This window comes from Prinia subflava, chromosome 22, assembly GCF_021018805.1.
Source record: "Prinia subflava isolate CZ2003 ecotype Zambia chromosome 22, Cam_Psub_1.2, whole genome shotgun sequence".
NCBI lineage: Eukaryota > Metazoa > Chordata > Aves > Passeriformes > Cisticolidae > Prinia > Prinia subflava.
Window position 1 is genome coordinate 894,378 of NC_086268.1, and position 17,087 is coordinate 911,464.

Sequence of the window (17,087 nt, forward strand, 5' to 3'; positions counted from 1 at the left end):
GCAGCCGCCCTGGCAGCCGGGCCCTGCCGCGGCTCTGCCTCCTCCCCGCGGGGCTTTGGGAGAGGGGAGATGGGAGACGCTGCAGGGGCTGGGAAATGCCCTGGAGAGCACCTGTGGGGATGGCCTGTGGGTCACGGGGGGACTGGGAGCCCCACAGGAGGGTGGGGATGCCCAGGTGGGTCCCACTTCACGGGCAGCGAAGTTCCGGGGGCTGGAGCCCCCCGTGGCATCCCCGCAGCGCGGTGCCAGGGCTGCTGCGTGCCCCGCCGTGCCCTGGCCCGCCCCGGCGGTGCCCGCGGGGCACAGGGAATCCCGGCATCTGCGGATGCCCAGGCGCGGTGCCCGCGGATGCCGCAGCCTCGCTGCCGGCCCCGGCAGCCCCGGGGAGCGGCCACCGTGGGTGTCACCCGTGTCCCCGCAGCATCCCCGCGGGGGGACCCGGCTCCCGGCGGTGAGCGCACGGGAAAACCAGCCATGAAGTCAGGGCAGGAGCCCTCGGCGCTGCCGCCTGGCTATAAAAGGATTTACTCCATCAGCCCCCGGCCCGGTTCCGCCCTGGCCCCGGCCCCGCTGGGGCGGAGGCACGCGGGGAATGCTCGAGCACGGGCTGTCGTCGCTGGTTTTCGGAGTCTTTCCCCAAATATGGTGCCTGGGATGGAGTCATGGAGCGCTGCGGGGCCGGACGCCCCGGGAGGGAGGGTTCGGGGGGGGCCGGGCTCCGCGCCCCGCTGACATCACCGTCCCGCCGCCCGCCTTTTAGCACAAGGTCGGGGTCCCCGCGGGGCAGTGCGCTGGTCCTCGCCGAGCATCGCCCTCGCTCCGTCCGCAGCCGCCTGTAAGTCCTGCCGAGGGGGGCGGCGGGGAGGGCCCCCGGGTGGGAGCGCCAGCCCCCGGCACGGGGGTGCTGCTCCCCGGGGTGGGCACCCTGTGCCCGGGGGAGCGAGGCCGCTGTCGGGACTGGGGTCTGCTGCTCCCTGCACTCCTCCGGGTGGAATGCGGCTCCCGGGATGGGGATGCTGCTCCTCGGACTGCACCGCTGCTCCCCGGGGGAGGCTCAGGCCCCCCTGCTCGGGCTGGGGTCACTGCCCGGCTTCTGTCCCGCTCAGGAGCGCGTTCCCGGCAGGGCTGCACCGCTGCGGGTCCCCGCGGCAGCCGGAGTGGCCGTGAGGGGCTCAAGGCAGCGATGGAGGGGCAGCTCCAGCCCCCAGCGCCCTCTCCTGCCCCTGCTCGGCGGGCACGGGAGATGGGCACGGGGCTGGCAGGCCCGGGGGCAGCTGGCAGGCAGTGCCCGGTGGCCGAGGGAGCCGTGTGTGACCCCTCTGTGCCAGGTGGGGCCAGGGCACAGAGCGGGATTGGCTGTGGCACCTGTAGCATCACTGGGTGTGCCCAGCAGTGCTGGGGGTCCGGGCACCGCCTGCCGTGGATTTCGTGGGGTATCACCACATAAATCAGGGGGCTCGTGGGGCACCCTGAGCTCCTGGCAGCAGGCGGGGTCAGTGTCCTCTCCTGCACTGAGCTGTGCCAGGTGCCAGCCGTCCCCACAGGAGCCGGGGTGCCCAGCGGCCAGGGGGAGCCCACGGGGGGCGGCTGTGGGTGTGGGACATCCACACGGCTCCTGGGGCACCCGGAGGCTTCGTGCCAAGCAAGGAGCCGGGCAGGCAGGAGCCACGCCAGCTCCACCAAAGGCTTGGCTGCCACTCCCAGAGCCTCTCCCTGCTGGCATCTTCCCTGGCATCCTCCCTGGCACCCTGGGGCCCTGCCTGCAGCCGGCTACTGCCATCACTGCCCGCAGCATGTCCTTACAAGGGCACGGGCACGGCTCCCACTGCTCCCGCCTCGCCCGCGCTCCTCCCCGGCTCCCGGACCTGCTGTGCCAAGGCCACCCCGCGGCCACCCTGCTGTGCCATGGCCACCACACCATGCCACAGCCAGCCTTGATGTGGGCACCCTGCCACCCGGATCCTGGCACGGGTCACACCAGGGACATCCATGCCAACCAAGAGCTGGCAAGGGACAGGGATGAGGCTGCTCCTGTGCAGTCTGAGCTGGGGATGAGGACACGAACTGTCTGCCAGGGCAGATTTTGGAGGTCATGGTGGTGAATTTTCCTCCAAACACATCTGGATGGAGCTGAAGGGCTGTTACCGGGCCAGGGAAGAGTCGGAAGGGCTTGTCCCCACTGCAGCAGAGTGGCAGGCAAATGACACAGTGGTGTCTGCGGTCCAGGACACAAGGTGGCAAATGACACAATAGGACACAGCATCTCCACAGCCTGACTGTCCCCGCTGTGCCACCAGGTCTCCCACCACTGCAGCCATGGCAAACAAAGGGCCAGCCTATGGCATGAGCAGGGATGTGCAGTCCAAGATCGAGAAGAAGTACGACGACGAGCTGGAGGACCGGCTGGTGGAGTGGATCGTGGCGCAGTGCGGGGCCGCCGTGGGGCGCCCCGAGCGCGGCCGCCTGGGCTTCCAGGTGTGGCTGAAGAACGGCATCGTAAGTGGGGCTGGGGGGATGTGGGGAGCTCTGGGGGCAGCACGGGGAGCTCCGAGGGCAGCACGGGAAGCTCCCAGGGCAGTGCAGCAAGCCCAGGCTCCCCTCTTTGGCAGGTGCTCAGCAGGCTGGTGAACAGCCTCTACCCCGACGGCTCCAAGCCTGTCAAGATCCCCGACGCGCCGCCCACCATGGTCTTCAAGCAGATGGAGCAGATCGCCCAGTTCCTGAAGGCGGCCGAGGACTACGGTGTGGTCAAGACAGACATATTCCAGACCGTGGACCTGTTTGAAGGTGCAGGGGTGGTACACGGGGTCGGGGGTCCCCGGGGTGCTGCGCTGTGCCCGTCCTCACGCCCCTCTCTCCCCGGGCAGCCAAGGACATGGCTGCGGTGCAGAGGACGCTGATGGCCCTGGGGAGCCTGGCGGTCACCAAGAACGACGGGAACTACCACGGGGACCCCAACTGGTTCATGAAGTGAGTGCGGGAGAGCAGGGCCGGGCATGGGGACTCCCTTGTCCTGTGGCTGCTCAGAGCTGGCTCCTTCCTCTGCCTGGAGGCGCCGCTGAGCACACGGAATTGGGATGCCAATCTTTCAGCTGGGGAGGGAGGGAGGGTGGCTGGGACATTCCTGAGGGTCCGGGAGGGCCCCTGGGCGGCCGGGGGAGCCGGTGCCCCACGGCCTGTCTGTGTCCTCCGCAGGAAAGCGCAGGAGCACAAGCGGGAGTTCACCGAGAGCCAGCTGAAGGAGGGCAAGAACATCATCGGGCTACAGATGGGCACCAACAAGGGAGCGTCACAGGCGGGCATGAGCTACGGCCGGCCCCGGCAGATCATCAGCTAGGCACGGCCCCGCCGCCCCCAGCCCTCCCCAGCCGGGACCTCCGTCTCCGCTCCCCCGGCCCAGCGCCGCCGCCAATCCATTGGTATTTATTGAGGAGCATCCGCCCGCCAGCCCCATCGCCCCGCCAGCGGCCGCAGCCCCCCAGCGCCGTGCCCCGGGCAGCCCCTGCCCCCAGAGCTGTGCCCCGGGCAGCCCCTGCCCCCAGAGCTGTGCCCCGGGCAGCCCCTGCCCTCGGGCATCCCCTGCCCCCGGGCATCCCCTGCCCCCGGGGCCACCGCCCCGCCCGCACCAGCCCCGCGCCACCGCCGCAGAGATCCCTGCCAACGGGGAGAAGAGAGAATCGGCCTCGGTTTTGTACTTCGTTTTTGTCAAAATTAAAAGGTTATATTCATCCAGCCTGGCCTGACGAGGTTTGCCCGCGCCTGCCCTGCTGCAGCTGGCCCATGGCACCTGGAAAGGCAAAGTCCTTCTCCCTAAAAGGCTACAGCTGCTCCTTCTGCCACCTCTAAACCTGGGAAAACCAAAGCTGGAGCTTGGATTTTCCCTGCCCGGCTTGGAACACTCTGCCCTCTGCCCCCTGAACCGTGACATCCACTTCTGTCCTTGCTCCTTGCAATGCTCTGGCCCAGCCCCTGCCTCCTCCTGCCTGGAGTGGCCCCTTTTACCCCAGGGCCCCCACAGATGCAGCACCCCAGCACTGGGTCCCCCCAGCCCTGGGAGATGTTGTGTGACACATTTTTTCCACGGTGAGGAAGCTTTGGGAGGGCAGAAGAGTGATGGATGGGGGAGAGGAGGGTTTTTCAGGCTTTATTTGGAAAGCTACACAAAAGGGCTTTGCTGATTAAAAAACAAACCCCAGCTTTAAAAAAATAAACCACTGAACCCAAAGACATGTGAACAAGCCAGCCCTGCTCACATGAGCAACCCAACCTCCCCTCCCCAGCTGCTACCAGAGGTGCTCCTGTGCCCAGGGACACAGGGACAGCCCCGTCCTGTCCCCAAACAGGCTGGCTCCTGCCTCCCCCACCCCACAGCTGCTCGGTGCCCACACGAGAGGAGGAATCAGCAGGATCGGAGCACAGGGGGCAGGGAGAGGCGCTGGCTGGAGATGAGTGAAATAACTCCCTGCTTCTAAACTGGGGGAACTGGTGGGCAGGGGCCGGCTGCCAGCCAGGAAAACGCCAGTGCTGCAGGGTCCCTGCCTGCACAGGCGGCTGCCGGGGCCTGGTCTCATTTTCCAGGCTGGCCCTGCAGGAATCAGGGACAAGGTGACACATTTTGGCTCTGCTGCAGGGGCAGGAGGGGGCTCGGTGTGGAGCTGCCCGGCTCTGTGGGATGGCACCCCACACACCACGGCGAGCCCCGGGCGTCCGGCAGGGCAGGCTCCACCACAGAAGGGTTTAAGGCTTGCTTTGTTTTCCAGGAGGGAGGGGAAGCTCCCTTTCCAGTACCAGCACTCTGTCCTTGTTTCCGAGCCACTTCCAGCACCACCTCCCGCAGGACACAGTGGCAACGGTCCACGGAGGCTCAGGAATGAGTCTGTGCTGCCCGAGGCCAGGAAGGTCGTACCGAGGGAGGGCCCCAGCCCAGGCCAGCCCCAGTCAGCAGGGCTGGTGCTCCCTGTCCTCCCCGAGGAGTTCAGGCGATGCCTCCCGGCCCAGGAACCCCGTCCCAGTGGGGGCTGCCTCATGGAAGCTCACAGCTCTGCCATTGCTGGAGAGTTTGGGGTGGGTGGGGGTCCAGGACCCCTCCTCCCCACCCCGGGCAGGCTCCAGGTGCTCACACTCCATCTCGGCCTCCTCCACGTCCTTCTCCCGGTACAGCGGCACTGACTCCATCTCCAGGCCGCTCTCCAGGGCTCGGTGCTTCCCGCCCTGCTGGTACCACCTGCAGCTGCTGGAGCTGGAGCAGGCCAGGTCCAGCCCCGCCTCGTTCCTGGTCAGGCAAACCTCCAGCATGTAGTAGAAAGTCCAGAAGACGGCAAAGCATCCCAAGAGCAGGAGAGTCTGCAGAGGGAAACCCTTTGAAAAACACAGCTCTGCACCCCCTCAGCAGTGCCCAGCAGAGAGGGCACAGGGAACTGAGCAGGGTCCTGCTCCTGCAGCTCATCCTGGGGCATGCAGGGCCCCCAGGCTGCAGGCAGGCTCACCTTCAGGGTGTTGGCTGTGATGGTGTAACGCTGCTCCTCGGGGATGTCCAGCCCTGGGGGACAGGGCAGGGAGAAGTCACTGCTCAGGTACTGCCCACTCATGGCTTCCTCCAGCAGCCTGGGGACAGAGACACCCCGTGAGGGTGGCTAGGGGAGCTCCAGGGAGGCTCCAAAATGCCCAAAAAGGGTCTGGAGTGTCTTCTTGAGCACCCAGAGCTGTGTTCTGCACCCCCGTGAGGTGTGAGGGCAGCCCCAGCCTCACCTGCCACACGCCCACCTGGCAGACACACGGCTCCAACCCACTGCTCAGACAGGGACAAGCCCTCAGGCTCCCTCTCCTGGCTCCAGCAGGCTGGGGACAGGCTGTCCTACCTCTGCCTTTCCTTCATCTCTGCTGGGGACCAGGAGGAGCCGTACAGGGTCAGCTGCCACTGCTTCAAGGTGCCAGGCCTCAGGCTGTCGTCCCCTGGGGAGGAAGCAGGCTGGTCCAGTGGGGAGCCCTCTGAGCCAAGCAGGGGACGAGCTGGCAGCTCCCTGGGACACGGCACGGAGCTGCCAGCACTGCTGAGGGCCAGGGGGGCAGGACTCACCGATGTCCCTGATGAGCAGCCTGTACGTGCCCTGCGCCTCCTCGCCCCAGCACCGCACCGTGGAGAAGGTCCAGTCCGAGAAGCCATTGGGGTCCCTGCCCAGGGGAAACAACCCATGGGGGGGTCTCAGAGCCTGAGCCACTGGCATGGCCCAGTGTCCTGCCCCCACGCTGTCCCCTCGTGCTCACGAGTCCATGCTGCGGGTGGTCCCCACCAGGGACATCATCCCGCTGGGGCACAGCAGCCGGATCTCCAGGTTGCCACGGCGAGGGTGGGTGATGGTGACGGTGACTGCCACATGCTCCAGGGTCCTCATGCCAGACAGCTCCAGGTCGGCAGGGGTGACTGGGAAAGGGAAGGGGGCTTGGTCAAGGCTGGTGGCTTTGGGATGGAGTTTCCACCCCCAGCCAGCCCCGCCATGGGTGGGTGGGTGCTCCCAGCCCCTAAGGGGGCACATGCCAGCACAGACACGTCACAGAGCCAGCAGTGTCCCCTGTGCAGGCCCTGCTGGGGGCCTGGGAAGGGCTGGGGCCAGGCTCTCCTTCCCACTGGTAGCAGCGCTGCCGTTCCGGACAGGCCTGGCCAAGTCGGGAGCTGCAGCTTTACCGAAAATGGTCAAAGGCAGCAGAGAGGCTCTGGCCTCTGCCCAGCCCCACTCCTGAGCCCTGCCTGGCTCCCCAAACACATCAGTGACGGGACTGTGGGGAGGGGATCAGCAGCGGGCAGATCCCCCGGGATGGGCAGCCCAGCACTGAACCCCTTAACCCTTTGCTGGCCCCCTGCAGCCCAGGGCTGGCCCTGCTCCCTGGGCACACCTGGCCCTGCTCTTACCATTCCAGGCCACCTCCAGCTCCCGCGGGAGCACGGGGATGCTCCTGCCTTCCTTCAGCACGGGGCTCACGTACGAGGCCAGGTAGGGCACGGACTCCCAGATCTGCCAGGGGAAGGAGAGAGGGCTCAGCAGGGATCGCACCCTCCCTGCACATCCATCCCTCCATCTCCCACAAGCTGCTCCTGTGCTGGATGTGGGCCCAGTTAGGGGCCTCTCCTGATCATGTTCTGGGACACCCCAGGGATGGGAGCAGTGCCCAGATGCCCAGGAAAGGAGGGAAAGTCACTGCCCGGGAGCCAGAAGGGCTGATCAAGGTTTGGATTTGTCACAGTGGCTTTGAGTGGTGTCTTGAGGCTGTTCCACTCCAACCCCTGGTGCAGTGGGACAGGGAACAGCAGAACCCAACTGCCTGCAGGAAGAGGGAGGATCTGGAAGTCCCTGTGACCTGGGGGCACGGCTGGCAGCGGCAGTGACCCAGCACAGCTGCACAGAGCTCCACACACGAGCTGGGACCAAGTGCCAAAGGGACGGGCCCTGGGCTCCGTGTGACCAGAGGAGGAAGCGATGGGGATGCCACTCCCTGCTGTGACCACCCCACTGCCCCGGAGCTGCCAGCCAAGAGCAGCCTGTTTCTGGGGGCAGGACACCCTCCCTGCAGCCACCGTGGAGGGAGGAAGGTGCTGGGGCTGCTGCTGAAGCTCCATCACCATGAACCGGGGCCCTCACCATGGCTATATATAGTGCTGGAGAGCAGCAGCTCGGGGCAGCTTCAGGCACTGCTGGGAGCCTCATGACCTCATCCCCAAAGCAGCCTCAGAGCCAGGGCCAGCAGGATGGTGGCCAAAGCACTGGCCCTGAACGGCAGCCCACGGTGTCACCCCACGGCGTCACCAGGACAGGACTCGTCCCTGCCATGGGGCTGGGCTGCTGTGCCTGCCCACAGGGCAGGTGTGGGAGGCAGGGAGTTACCTTGGCAGCATTCACCAGCCTCCAGGCGTTGAGCAGGCCGAAGCCGTGCTGGTGGCTGTGGCTGAAGCCAGCCTGGTTCGTGTCCCACTTGGCGTGACGGTCCTCGTACTGCAAAGACACGCGGGGTGCTCTTACCTGGGGGGACACCAGCAGCCTGAAACCCCCAGGCCTGAAGGGAAGGAGGCCCAGACACATCCCACAGTGGTGGGGAACCAAACCCACATGGCCTTATTAGAAAGGAACAGGTTGACCTTTGTTTGAAACAAATCCCAGGACAAAGTGGCGTCCCAGCTCCTCAGAAAGGAAATGGAGCAGCATGAAAGGGCACAAATGCCTCTGCTCTGAAACATCCCAGCTGCTCCCTGCTGCCCAAACCACTGCCTGTGGCATGGCAGAAGCCTTGGAGAGAAGGAACGGAGTCCTTTAAGTCATCAAGAGCTGGGGCAGGACAGATCTGGGTCCCATCACTTTGTGGGTTGTACTGCTCTGGTAACACTGGAAGTTATGGAAAACACTGTCCCATGCCAAGGAGAGCACAGCATCAGCTGGACACAGACTCCTGCTCCCCAGAGGGGTGTGGAAGAAGCCCCATTCCCCCAGCCAGTTCCCACTCCTGCTCTGGGTGAGGGGAAGGGCTGTGTTTGCTGCCCAGCTCTCTGTTGTGCCTGTTTCCAGGAGCCCAGTTCTCTGGAGAGCCCAGGACAGGCCAGGGCAGGGCACAGCTCCTCACTTTCCCACTGCCTGGACCATGAGGTGACATTGTAGAGGTGTCAGCCCTTGGGGTGGGCCAGTCCCACTGGACACAAACAGGGCTGAGCCCCTGGAACCCACTGAGCCCTGGAACCTGCTGAGCCCCCACTGAGCCCTGGAACCTGCTGAGCCCCTGGAAGAACCCTGCATTGGCAGATGGAGGCAATTCCTGAGGCAAACAACCCATTTATTACGATGACAGGGGAAAATGCCTCAGCCACATTCCTGGAAGGAACACGGAGTGAGGGGAAAGAGCAATCCCCGTGCTGGGAGCCAGAGCAGGGAGAGATTTACGGAGGGGCAGCAGACACAAACAAGGACGTGCTCAGCAGGGCCCCGGCCACCCCAGCACCCCGGGAAGGAGGGAGGGAGCAGGGCAGGGAGCAGGGGAGGGAGCAGGGGAGGGAGCAGGGGAGCCCCCCTCACCTTGGTGGCAGTGAAGACGATGACGTGCTGCACGTCCCGCCAGGTGAGGCACGGCCGCACCTGCAGCATCAGCGCGATCATGCCCGCGGCCAGCGGCGCGGCGGCCGACGTCCCCGTGTGCCCCTCCGTGCAGCCCGTGCCCTTCTGCAGGTCCCAGTCTGTTGTCACCTGCCCAGGAACAGGGGACAGCCTCTGTCAGGCCGCTGTGGCTGCCCCGAGCTGTGCCCTGCCAGCCCAGGCTCCTGTGACACAAGCGGCCCTGCAGGGACAGCCTCACTGCAGGGACAGGGACAATTGATGGGAAACAATTCCTGGAGACAGCTCCCTTTGGGGAGAGAGAGAGAAACCAGCCCTGACTAAGAAACTTTGTGGGAAACTCCTGGCAGATAGTCTGGGTTCTTCCTCACCTTTTACTGCTGATCAGTGTCACAACCGGACTGCAGGGGGGCCACACGAGGCTGTGCAGAACACACAGAGCCTCTGAAGAGGCTCCCAAATTGTGCCACCTCACTGCACAGCAAGTGCATCCATCTGCCTCTGCTCCCCGTGGGGAGAAAGCCCAAAATCTGAAGGGTTTCTTGTGTTTTTGCTTGACTCCATCCCATCTGTCCAGCTGTGAGTGGCTCCAGCTCACGCTGGGACACTGAGTGTCCCACACAGAGCACCCCAAGAGCACAAACTTTCAGTAGGAAGCACATCCAATGCCAGAAGCTGTATTAAATTCTTCCCATTAAGGAAACCACACAAAGTTTATGGTCTGGTAAAAGGAAAAAAAAAAAAAAAAGTAGCTGGAGCAGATGGCTGCAGGGAAGTTGACTCTGGCACCACTGCAGGGAGCTCCAGGGTGTCCAGGAGCAGACTGTGCTCCTGACAAACCTCTGGGGGTTCAGCAAGGCCTGGGCTGGCTGCAGGACCCACTGTGCCCCAGCCTGTCCCAGGCTACGTGTGGATCTCGCCCTGGCTGCCCCACACTGCTCCCCTGTTAGTGTCCCACAAAGCCAGTGTTTAAAATGAATGTGCAATTGTGACTTTCAAAGCACTCACACCGTGCTGGGGGAAGCCAGAACAACCCACGAGCCCGCAGCTCCTGATGGAATGCAGCAAGCCCTCGCTGCTTCCCTTTTTTCCCAGTGTCAGTACTTTCCAAACCAGCCTGGGACAGCTGCAGTGATTTCTGAGAGCAAAATTCAGCCCCGCTCTGGGTTTTACTCTCCTGTGGCAGATTGTGCCGTGCCCTGGCTGGGCACAGGTCCCTGCCCTGGCCCTGGGCTGCAGGAGGAGCCTGCTGAGCCCCAGGCAGGTGTCTGAGCATCCCAGGCTCTCCCTGTTCCCCCAGTTCACCCAAGCCTGTTTGACAAGCTGGATTCAGCTGCTCTGTGGCAGGCACAGAGCCACAGGGAAGAGCTTTTGGGAAGTACCTGGTGGGAGATCCTCCCAACATGGACAGCCCAGCACTAAATGTCAGGAGCCAGTGATGTTTTCTCAAGCTGCCCTGGGGTGGGCGGGCTCTGCAGTCCCTGCTGGCCCCACAGGACAGGAAGGGGTCACAGCACTGGGGTGGGAGCAGCCTGGCACCAAGGGAGGGACAGGCTGGGCCAGGCCTGCAGGGGGGAAAACAGCCCTGGCTGCTTGGCTCGGGCAGAAAGGATGTGCTGTTGACACAAAGTCATTTTTTGGCAAAAGAAGGGAAAAGCTGATAAAAATATTCTTAAAATCTCGACTGGGAGAGGCCCATGTGCCAGAACAGAGGAGAAGCTGGGGCCAAGTGGTTTAAAGAGCCCGATGCTCTCCCTGCCCTCTGTGCTGCAGCACCCCAAGGCTGGGCAGGAGTGAGGGGGGCTGCCCCCACAGGGCTGGGAGACAGCACCCGCCCTGTTTGTGCCTGGATAAAGGCACACAGAGGAGCTGTGTGGGAATCAGAGGGGACAGAGCCACGTCCTGGCTGTCCCTGGGTACTCACGATGCTCCTCATCATCTTGTCCCCGCCGCTGAAGGTCACGGCCAGCATGGAGGCACACTCCTCAGCATAGAAGGGCATGGAGCCCGTCTCATCCACGGCTCCTGGGAAAACGGGAAAGGCACCACTGTGTGAAACCTTCAACTGCTCAATTCCAAGGGGTTGATCCCCTAAGAGCCTCTCCTGCCAGATGTGCTCTTCCAGGGCCAGGGAGGTGGGCAGGGAAATCAGAACCAAGCCTGTACTTTCCTCATCTGGGAGATTACAGTAAATAATCCCTCACTGTGCTCAGTGTCACACAGCTCTCCTGCCCCTCAGCAGTTTCTGCTCTGGAGAACGTGGATTACACTTTTCTCCCCTAACAGAAGTGATGGGAATGCTGCATTCCAGGTCACTCCCTGAACACAGCAGTGTCTGTCACAGCCCCAAGGGACGCCTGGACACAGGCAGGAATTTCTCTGGCCTCCTCTTGCTCTGTAGGTCAGAAGCAAGCTGCAGGCTTGGGGCTGCAGCCCAGCACGCCCCAGGCAGTGCCATGCTTGTTCCCAGGCACTTTCCCACAGATTCCCACCATCCAGCCAGCTCCCAGCTGGGCAGGTTCTGTGCTTTTGGGACGACCTGACTGCTCCAGGCTGGGAAGGGAGGAGCCAGGGGAGCCAGGCTCACCTATGGTGACAGTGTAGATGGAGTTGGCGTAGCCATCGTAGTTGCAGTTGTCGCTGTGCTGGCCCCCGTTGCCGCTGGCCACCACGAAGATGCTCCCGAAGCCCCGGCGACCCGCGATCACCCCGTGCTGCAGGGCAGCCTGCGGAGAGGGACAGCCCAGGGGGCTCTTCCAGGCTCCTTCCAGGCTGAGCCAGTGGTTCCTGCCAGCAGCCAGCCCAGCTGTGTGACCAGGGCTGCCCACGCAGAGCCCCTGCCCCTCTGAGTGCCCAGCCCAAAGGGCTCTGTCTTTGCTGAGGCACAGCGCACCCTGGGCACCCCCTGGGAGCACATTTCAGCCCAGACACCATTCCCAGCCAGGGCAAGGGCACGTCTGATGCATGAGCAGGAACACAACCCCTGGAAGTGACTGCCCTGCTCTGCCTGCCCCTGGTGGATGAAGGTACACTCTGCCCTCCTGCCTGTGCTGTGGCACAGCGAGCTCTGCCCGTGCTCTGTGTCCCAGAGCTTGTTCCAGCTGCCTCTGCAGGCAGGAAGGGAATAAATTAACTGGCAGAACTGGAAACCATTTGTTATGGTGAACAGCTCTGTTGTCAGTGCTGCCCCGAGGAGCGCAGGAAATGCTGAGCTGTGGTTGGGAAAACACAGCAGAAGAGCACTGGAGCAGAACCACACCCCACTGGTTTTGGGGCCCCTCGGTGAGCCCTTGCTGCAGCACAGGCAGGCTGGGTGTGTTTTCCAGCAGTTCTGCAGCACAGGAGCTCTGAGAAAACCTTAATGGCTTGGAAAGGAGCAGCCTCATCTCTGACTCTTCCTCCCACTGCAATCCCATTCCCCTTATTTATTCCCAGTATCCAAAGGCGCCAACCCTGCCTGAGAACCGCCCTGAGCACAGGGAAAGCTCGGCCTGTGGGCAGGGAGCATCCTGTGGGCTGCACGAGCTGTCAGCACAACACCACAGCTTGCGAAAGAGCCCTTCCCTGCTGGAAGCAGCCTCTCCTTGGGAAGCTCCTCCTGCCCTGCCCTGCCCTGCCCTGCCCTGCCCTGCCCTGCCCTGCCCTGCCCTGCCCTGTTGCAGTGTCACCTCTCCCAAGCACAGTGACAGGGAACCCTCCGCTGGCACCAGACACACACAGATGTCTCTGCTGTGCAGAGTGTCACAGCAACGTCCTGCCCCACTGGAACGGGCAGCCAAGCAGCCACAAGCCCTGGAGGCTCCCCCAGGGCTGCTGGGGCTGGGTTTTACCTTTCCCAGCTGATGGGGGCCATCCACTGTCTTCCCATCGTCATCGGGACCCCAGCTGCAAAGAGAGACACCGTGAGGTGACAGCCCCGGGAGCCACCAGCGGCTCTTCCTGCCATCCCAGAGCTCCCAGCAGCCACGGCTGGGACTGCAGAGCTCTGCACTTTCCCACCCACCAGGACGGCCCCTTGCTGCTGGGACATCGCTGTCGTGTTTGCACTGTGCCCCTGGGTCGGGTTCCAGGGGACAAAATGTTTGATTTTTATTTAACAAGCGGCTTCTCACACATTCCAGTCCCCGTCACACGGCTCAGCTGGGGCTGCCTGACCACACTGGGGAGCACAGTGTCCCCTCCAGCACAGCCAGCACAGGGGACATGCTGCAGCAGCACACAGAGGGAGAGCTCCCAACCGTAGGTGCTGTGCAGAGCCCAGGACAGGTCTCCAGGAACAGGATTTTGGTGCCTCAAGGCTAACTGCAGCCACAGCCGGTGTGAGCACTCAGCCATGAGCTGTGACCCTGTCCCCAGGCAGAGCAGGGCCAGCTCAGGGTCCCCTGGGGGCTCACCTGCAGCTGTAGATGTCATTGATCTGATAGTGCTTGTTGAAGGCGATGGCCTCCATGCTGTCCGTGAGGGGCCCGTCCAGCACTCGGATGCCTGCAGGACAGAGGACAAGGAGAGTGCCTGGCACGGGTCACACCAGCTGCAAAAACTGCAAACTCCTGGCTCGAGGCTGCCCCACTGTGCCCATCCTGCAAGGCCAGCCCAGCTCTGGAGGGGTGAGGCAGCGCCAGGTCCCGCCTGGATCCAGGGCAAACCCTCCTGTGCCCTGTGCTGTGGGTACAGGATGAGCTCATCCCTGCCTCTGCCAGCTGGAGCCTCTGCCTGCTGTGCCCTGGGCAAGCCCTGACTGCCCCTGGCACCCCAGGGACTGTGGTGTGACCGGGTATGGACAGAATCGTGTCCCAGCACTGCTGTCCCCTGCCCTGCCAGGGACACATCCTGCAGGGCACACAGCCCTGGCCTCCCTCTGCAGAGCAGCTCAGGAGCTCTGCAGACACCTGGGCACAGCACACACTCCCTGGCCGTGCAGGGGAGACACAGCACTGCCCTTCGCCCCTGTCCATCCCTCAAGGCAAAGCTGAGACCAGGGGCCGGGGCAGGGAGAGGGACTGGCCAAGATCTCCTGTCCCAATGCCTCCAGACACAGCCTGGGCACGTTGTGGCACAACTGCCTGGCTCAGCCAGCACGGCACAGCTGCTCTGCCAAAAGCTTGGCAGCCAGGGAGGCCAGGAACACTCTGGAAAAGCTGCCAGGAGCCATCTCCTCTGGAGAGGAGCTCAGGCAGGCACCAAGCCCTCCCTGCAAGAGCCCGACCAGCCCGAGCATGGCAGCACTGACTCAGAACTGCTGCAGCAGCCCTGGAGCCGTGTCCGACCCCGGGACTCTGGGCTGGGAGTGCCCGGCAGCGGCACATACTCGGCACATACTCGGCACATACTCGGCACATACTCGGCACATACTCGGCACATATTCGGCACATCCCTGGCCTGTCCCCAGCCTGTCCCTGGCCCGTACCCGGCCCGTCCCCAGCCCGTACCCGCAATGCGGCTGCCGTAGGCGACCCCCACGGTGCAGAAGCTGTTGTTGGGCACAGCCGCGATCTCGCCGGCGCAGCGCGTCCCGTGGTGGTTCCCGTTCTCCTCGTCGGGGTGAGGCATGGGGTCAGGGTCGTTGGAGTTCAGGTCATAGCTGCCCTCTGGGCTCTGGGAACAGACCCAGAGTCAGCACCGGGGCTCTGCTCTCCTCAGTTTGGGAAAAGCAGGGGTCGAGAGAAAGCAACATGGGCTGAAACACAGGCTGGAAGTCACAAGGACTCAGAGGCTGCTTCCTCACAGGGCTGCAGCTCAACACTGCTATCTGCTGCTGTGAGGAAGCGACCGACCATGGCAGCTCCAGGCACTGCTGCGGGTCAGAGGGACACCAGCTGCCCCCATGGGCTGCACAAGGCAGGTAACCCCAAAACCCAGGTGTAAAATCTCCCAGGAAAGGTTTGCTGCTGGCACCCTCCATCCTGGCTGAGCCCAAGGTGGTGGCGCAGGTTGGACTCTGAGCCCTGGCACGCTCCTGTCACACTGCCCGGGCTGCAGCCTGCGCAGGCACTCACGTAGTTTGGCTGGATGTCCTTGATGGTGTGCTCCACGCCGTCGTCCACCACCACCACCGTCACCCCGCGCCCCGTCACGTTCCGCTCCCACACGCCCGTGACGTTGATGTCCTTCCCGGGGCTCTTGCGGTTGTTCTAAGCACCAGAAAGGACAGTGAGGGGACAGGGCCAGCGCTGAGGGGACCTCCTGGCTGCACTGGGTGTGACGTGTGGGGCTGGGGCCAGCACGGGAAGGAGCCCCAGGACAGTCAGGGGAGATCCTTTGAGGCTGACAGCGAGCAACATTTGCTCAAGCCATGACGTGGAGGGCACAGCGTGCTCCAGCCAAACCCCTCTGCCCACCCCAGTGCCACCAGTGCACCACCAGCTGCAGGAGCTGCTTCCTCCTGTTAGCACAGAGAGCACATGGCAGGCGGGGCAGCCCTCAACGAGCCCCCTCCTCACCACAGAGCAGCCAGAGGCTGTTCTGCCTCCCGCCTGACAGCTCACCCATGGCCACACGAACAGCCCGAGCCTGCGAGCGCAGCAGGAGCCGCAAACCACTCACCAGATGCCACTGCTGGGGGTATTTGGGGTCGTTAAAGTGCAGGCTGCGCTTGGAGCGCTTCAGCAGCTTCTGCTCCGAGTGCCACTGCACGCTGTCGTGCTGTGCAAACAAAGTGTCCACCGACCTCCTTATTGCTTCGTGCCCGGCCGCCGCGCGCCCCTCGGGCTGGTAGGCAAAGAGGTAATGGCCCTTGAGCTCGCCGACCCGGCCCATGTTCACCAGCCCCGCGCTCCGGGCCAGCTCCTCTGCCCGCTGCTCCAGCTCCTCCTCGGGCGCATCCAGGCTGACCGCCCACGTCAGCCTCCCGTGGCGGCCCTCAGTGTCCGGGCCGGCCGGCGAGGCCAGGGGCAGCCAGGCAGCGCTCAGCCAAAGGCACGTGTGGATGCAGAGCGTGGCCTCCATCCCCGCGCTCCATAGCGGCGCTCCCCGCCTCCAATGCGGCATCAGACAGGCGGGCTGCAAGGGCACACGTGGAGCTGTGAGAACTCCTCCTGACCAGGGACACGACGGCCTGTCGTGTCAGGATGTCACCTGAAGGTCCCACAGGGCCCCACGGGGCTTGCACCAACCCGCTGCACAGCAGATCCCCTTCCCGGGAAACCCCAGCCCAGGCGGCTCCTTCCCAGCGGTTCAGGGCTGGAGGCGCACCCAGGCTGGGCAGGGACCGATCCAACCTTGCCCTGCCTGCTGGGTGGCAGCCCCGGGCCAGGAAACACCGCGCTGGGCTGGCAGGAGCAGCCACTTCCCCCTCTCGCCTGTGATAAGGAACTGATAAGAAACTCTTGATGCGCGATTCCCCGGAACAAACACCGCGGGCAACGCCGTGCTCCGCGGGCAGCCGGGAGCCGGTTCCTCTCCTGCAGGAGCCCCACCGGACTCGCTCCTCACCTGCCCCGCGGCCGGAGGAACCGGCTCTTCCCTGGCATGGGCGGAAACCACCACCGAGCCCCGGTTCAACCCGCATTCCGTACGGCAGAGCGGGGAAAACCTCCCGGCCCGCCGCTCCCCCGGCCCTTCTCGTCCCTCGATCCGCTCCGTTCCTCTCCGACACAACTCATCAGCCGCGGCCGCTGCCGCACACCGCGCTCCGGCTCCCTCTCCCTAAACCTCGGGCTTTAAAGCGCCCCGGCAGCGGCACCGCGCAGCGCCCCGGGGCAGCCCCGGCGCTCCCCGCTCCGCCGGGCACCGGCACCGGGGACGCTACGGAGGTGACCCGCGGGCAGAGCCGCCCGGCTCCGCTCCGCCACCCCCGCGGGGAGCCAGCGCCGCCCGGCCCGGTGCGCATCCCGCCGCCCGCCGGTGCCGCCCCGCAGCGCTCACCGGGCATGAGCCGCCGCCGCCGCCGGAACCCCGGTGCCGCTGACAGCGGCGTCACATCCGCCGGGGCGCGGGGCGGAAGGGGCGGCGCGGCGGGGGCGCGGGTCGTGCGCTCCGCCCGGTGCCGCTCGGTGCCGC

General features: G+C 64.5%; 2 protein-coding genes across 3 annotated transcripts; one reads left to right on the top strand and one right to left on the bottom strand.

Moving 5' to 3' along the window:
• The first annotated feature begins 680 nt into the window (after positions 1-680).
• TAGLN (transgelin) lies at positions 681-3,732 on the top strand. The gene is made up of 5 exons (XM_063418018.1): positions 681-835; positions 2,298-2,496; positions 2,610-2,787; positions 2,868-2,970; positions 3,196-3,732. The coding sequence occupies exons 2-5, from the start codon at positions 2,317-2,319 to the stop codon at positions 3,335-3,337; spliced, it is 603 nt and encodes a 200-aa protein (XP_063274088.1). The 5' UTR covers positions 681-835; positions 2,298-2,316; the 3' UTR covers positions 3,338-3,732.
• A 396-nt stretch (positions 3,733-4,128) lies between these two features.
• PCSK7 (proprotein convertase subtilisin/kexin type 7) lies at positions 4,129-17,085 on the bottom strand. 2 transcript variants are annotated; one of them, XM_063418011.1, is made up of 16 exons: positions 16,953-17,085; positions 15,633-16,088; positions 15,086-15,220; positions 14,519-14,684; positions 13,484-13,574; positions 12,920-12,974; positions 11,677-11,815; positions 11,014-11,114; positions 9,054-9,221; positions 7,878-8,012; positions 6,908-7,010; positions 6,265-6,421; positions 6,077-6,171; positions 5,859-5,952; positions 5,487-5,604; positions 4,129-5,343 (listed from the first exon to the last, which is right to left on the bottom strand). In XM_063418011.1, exons 2-16 carry the CDS (start codon positions 16,074-16,076, stop codon positions 4,939-4,941), a joined length of 2,406 nt encoding a protein of 801 aa, XP_063274081.1. In that variant the 5' UTR covers positions 16,077-16,088; positions 16,953-17,085; the 3' UTR covers positions 4,129-4,938. The 2 variants fall into 2 exon arrangements, with proteins under 2 accessions (XP_063274081.1, XP_063274082.1); XM_063418012.1 differs by having other exon boundaries at positions 7,878-7,985; positions 16,953-17,082.
• Between the last annotated feature and the right edge of the window lie 2 nt (positions 17,086-17,087).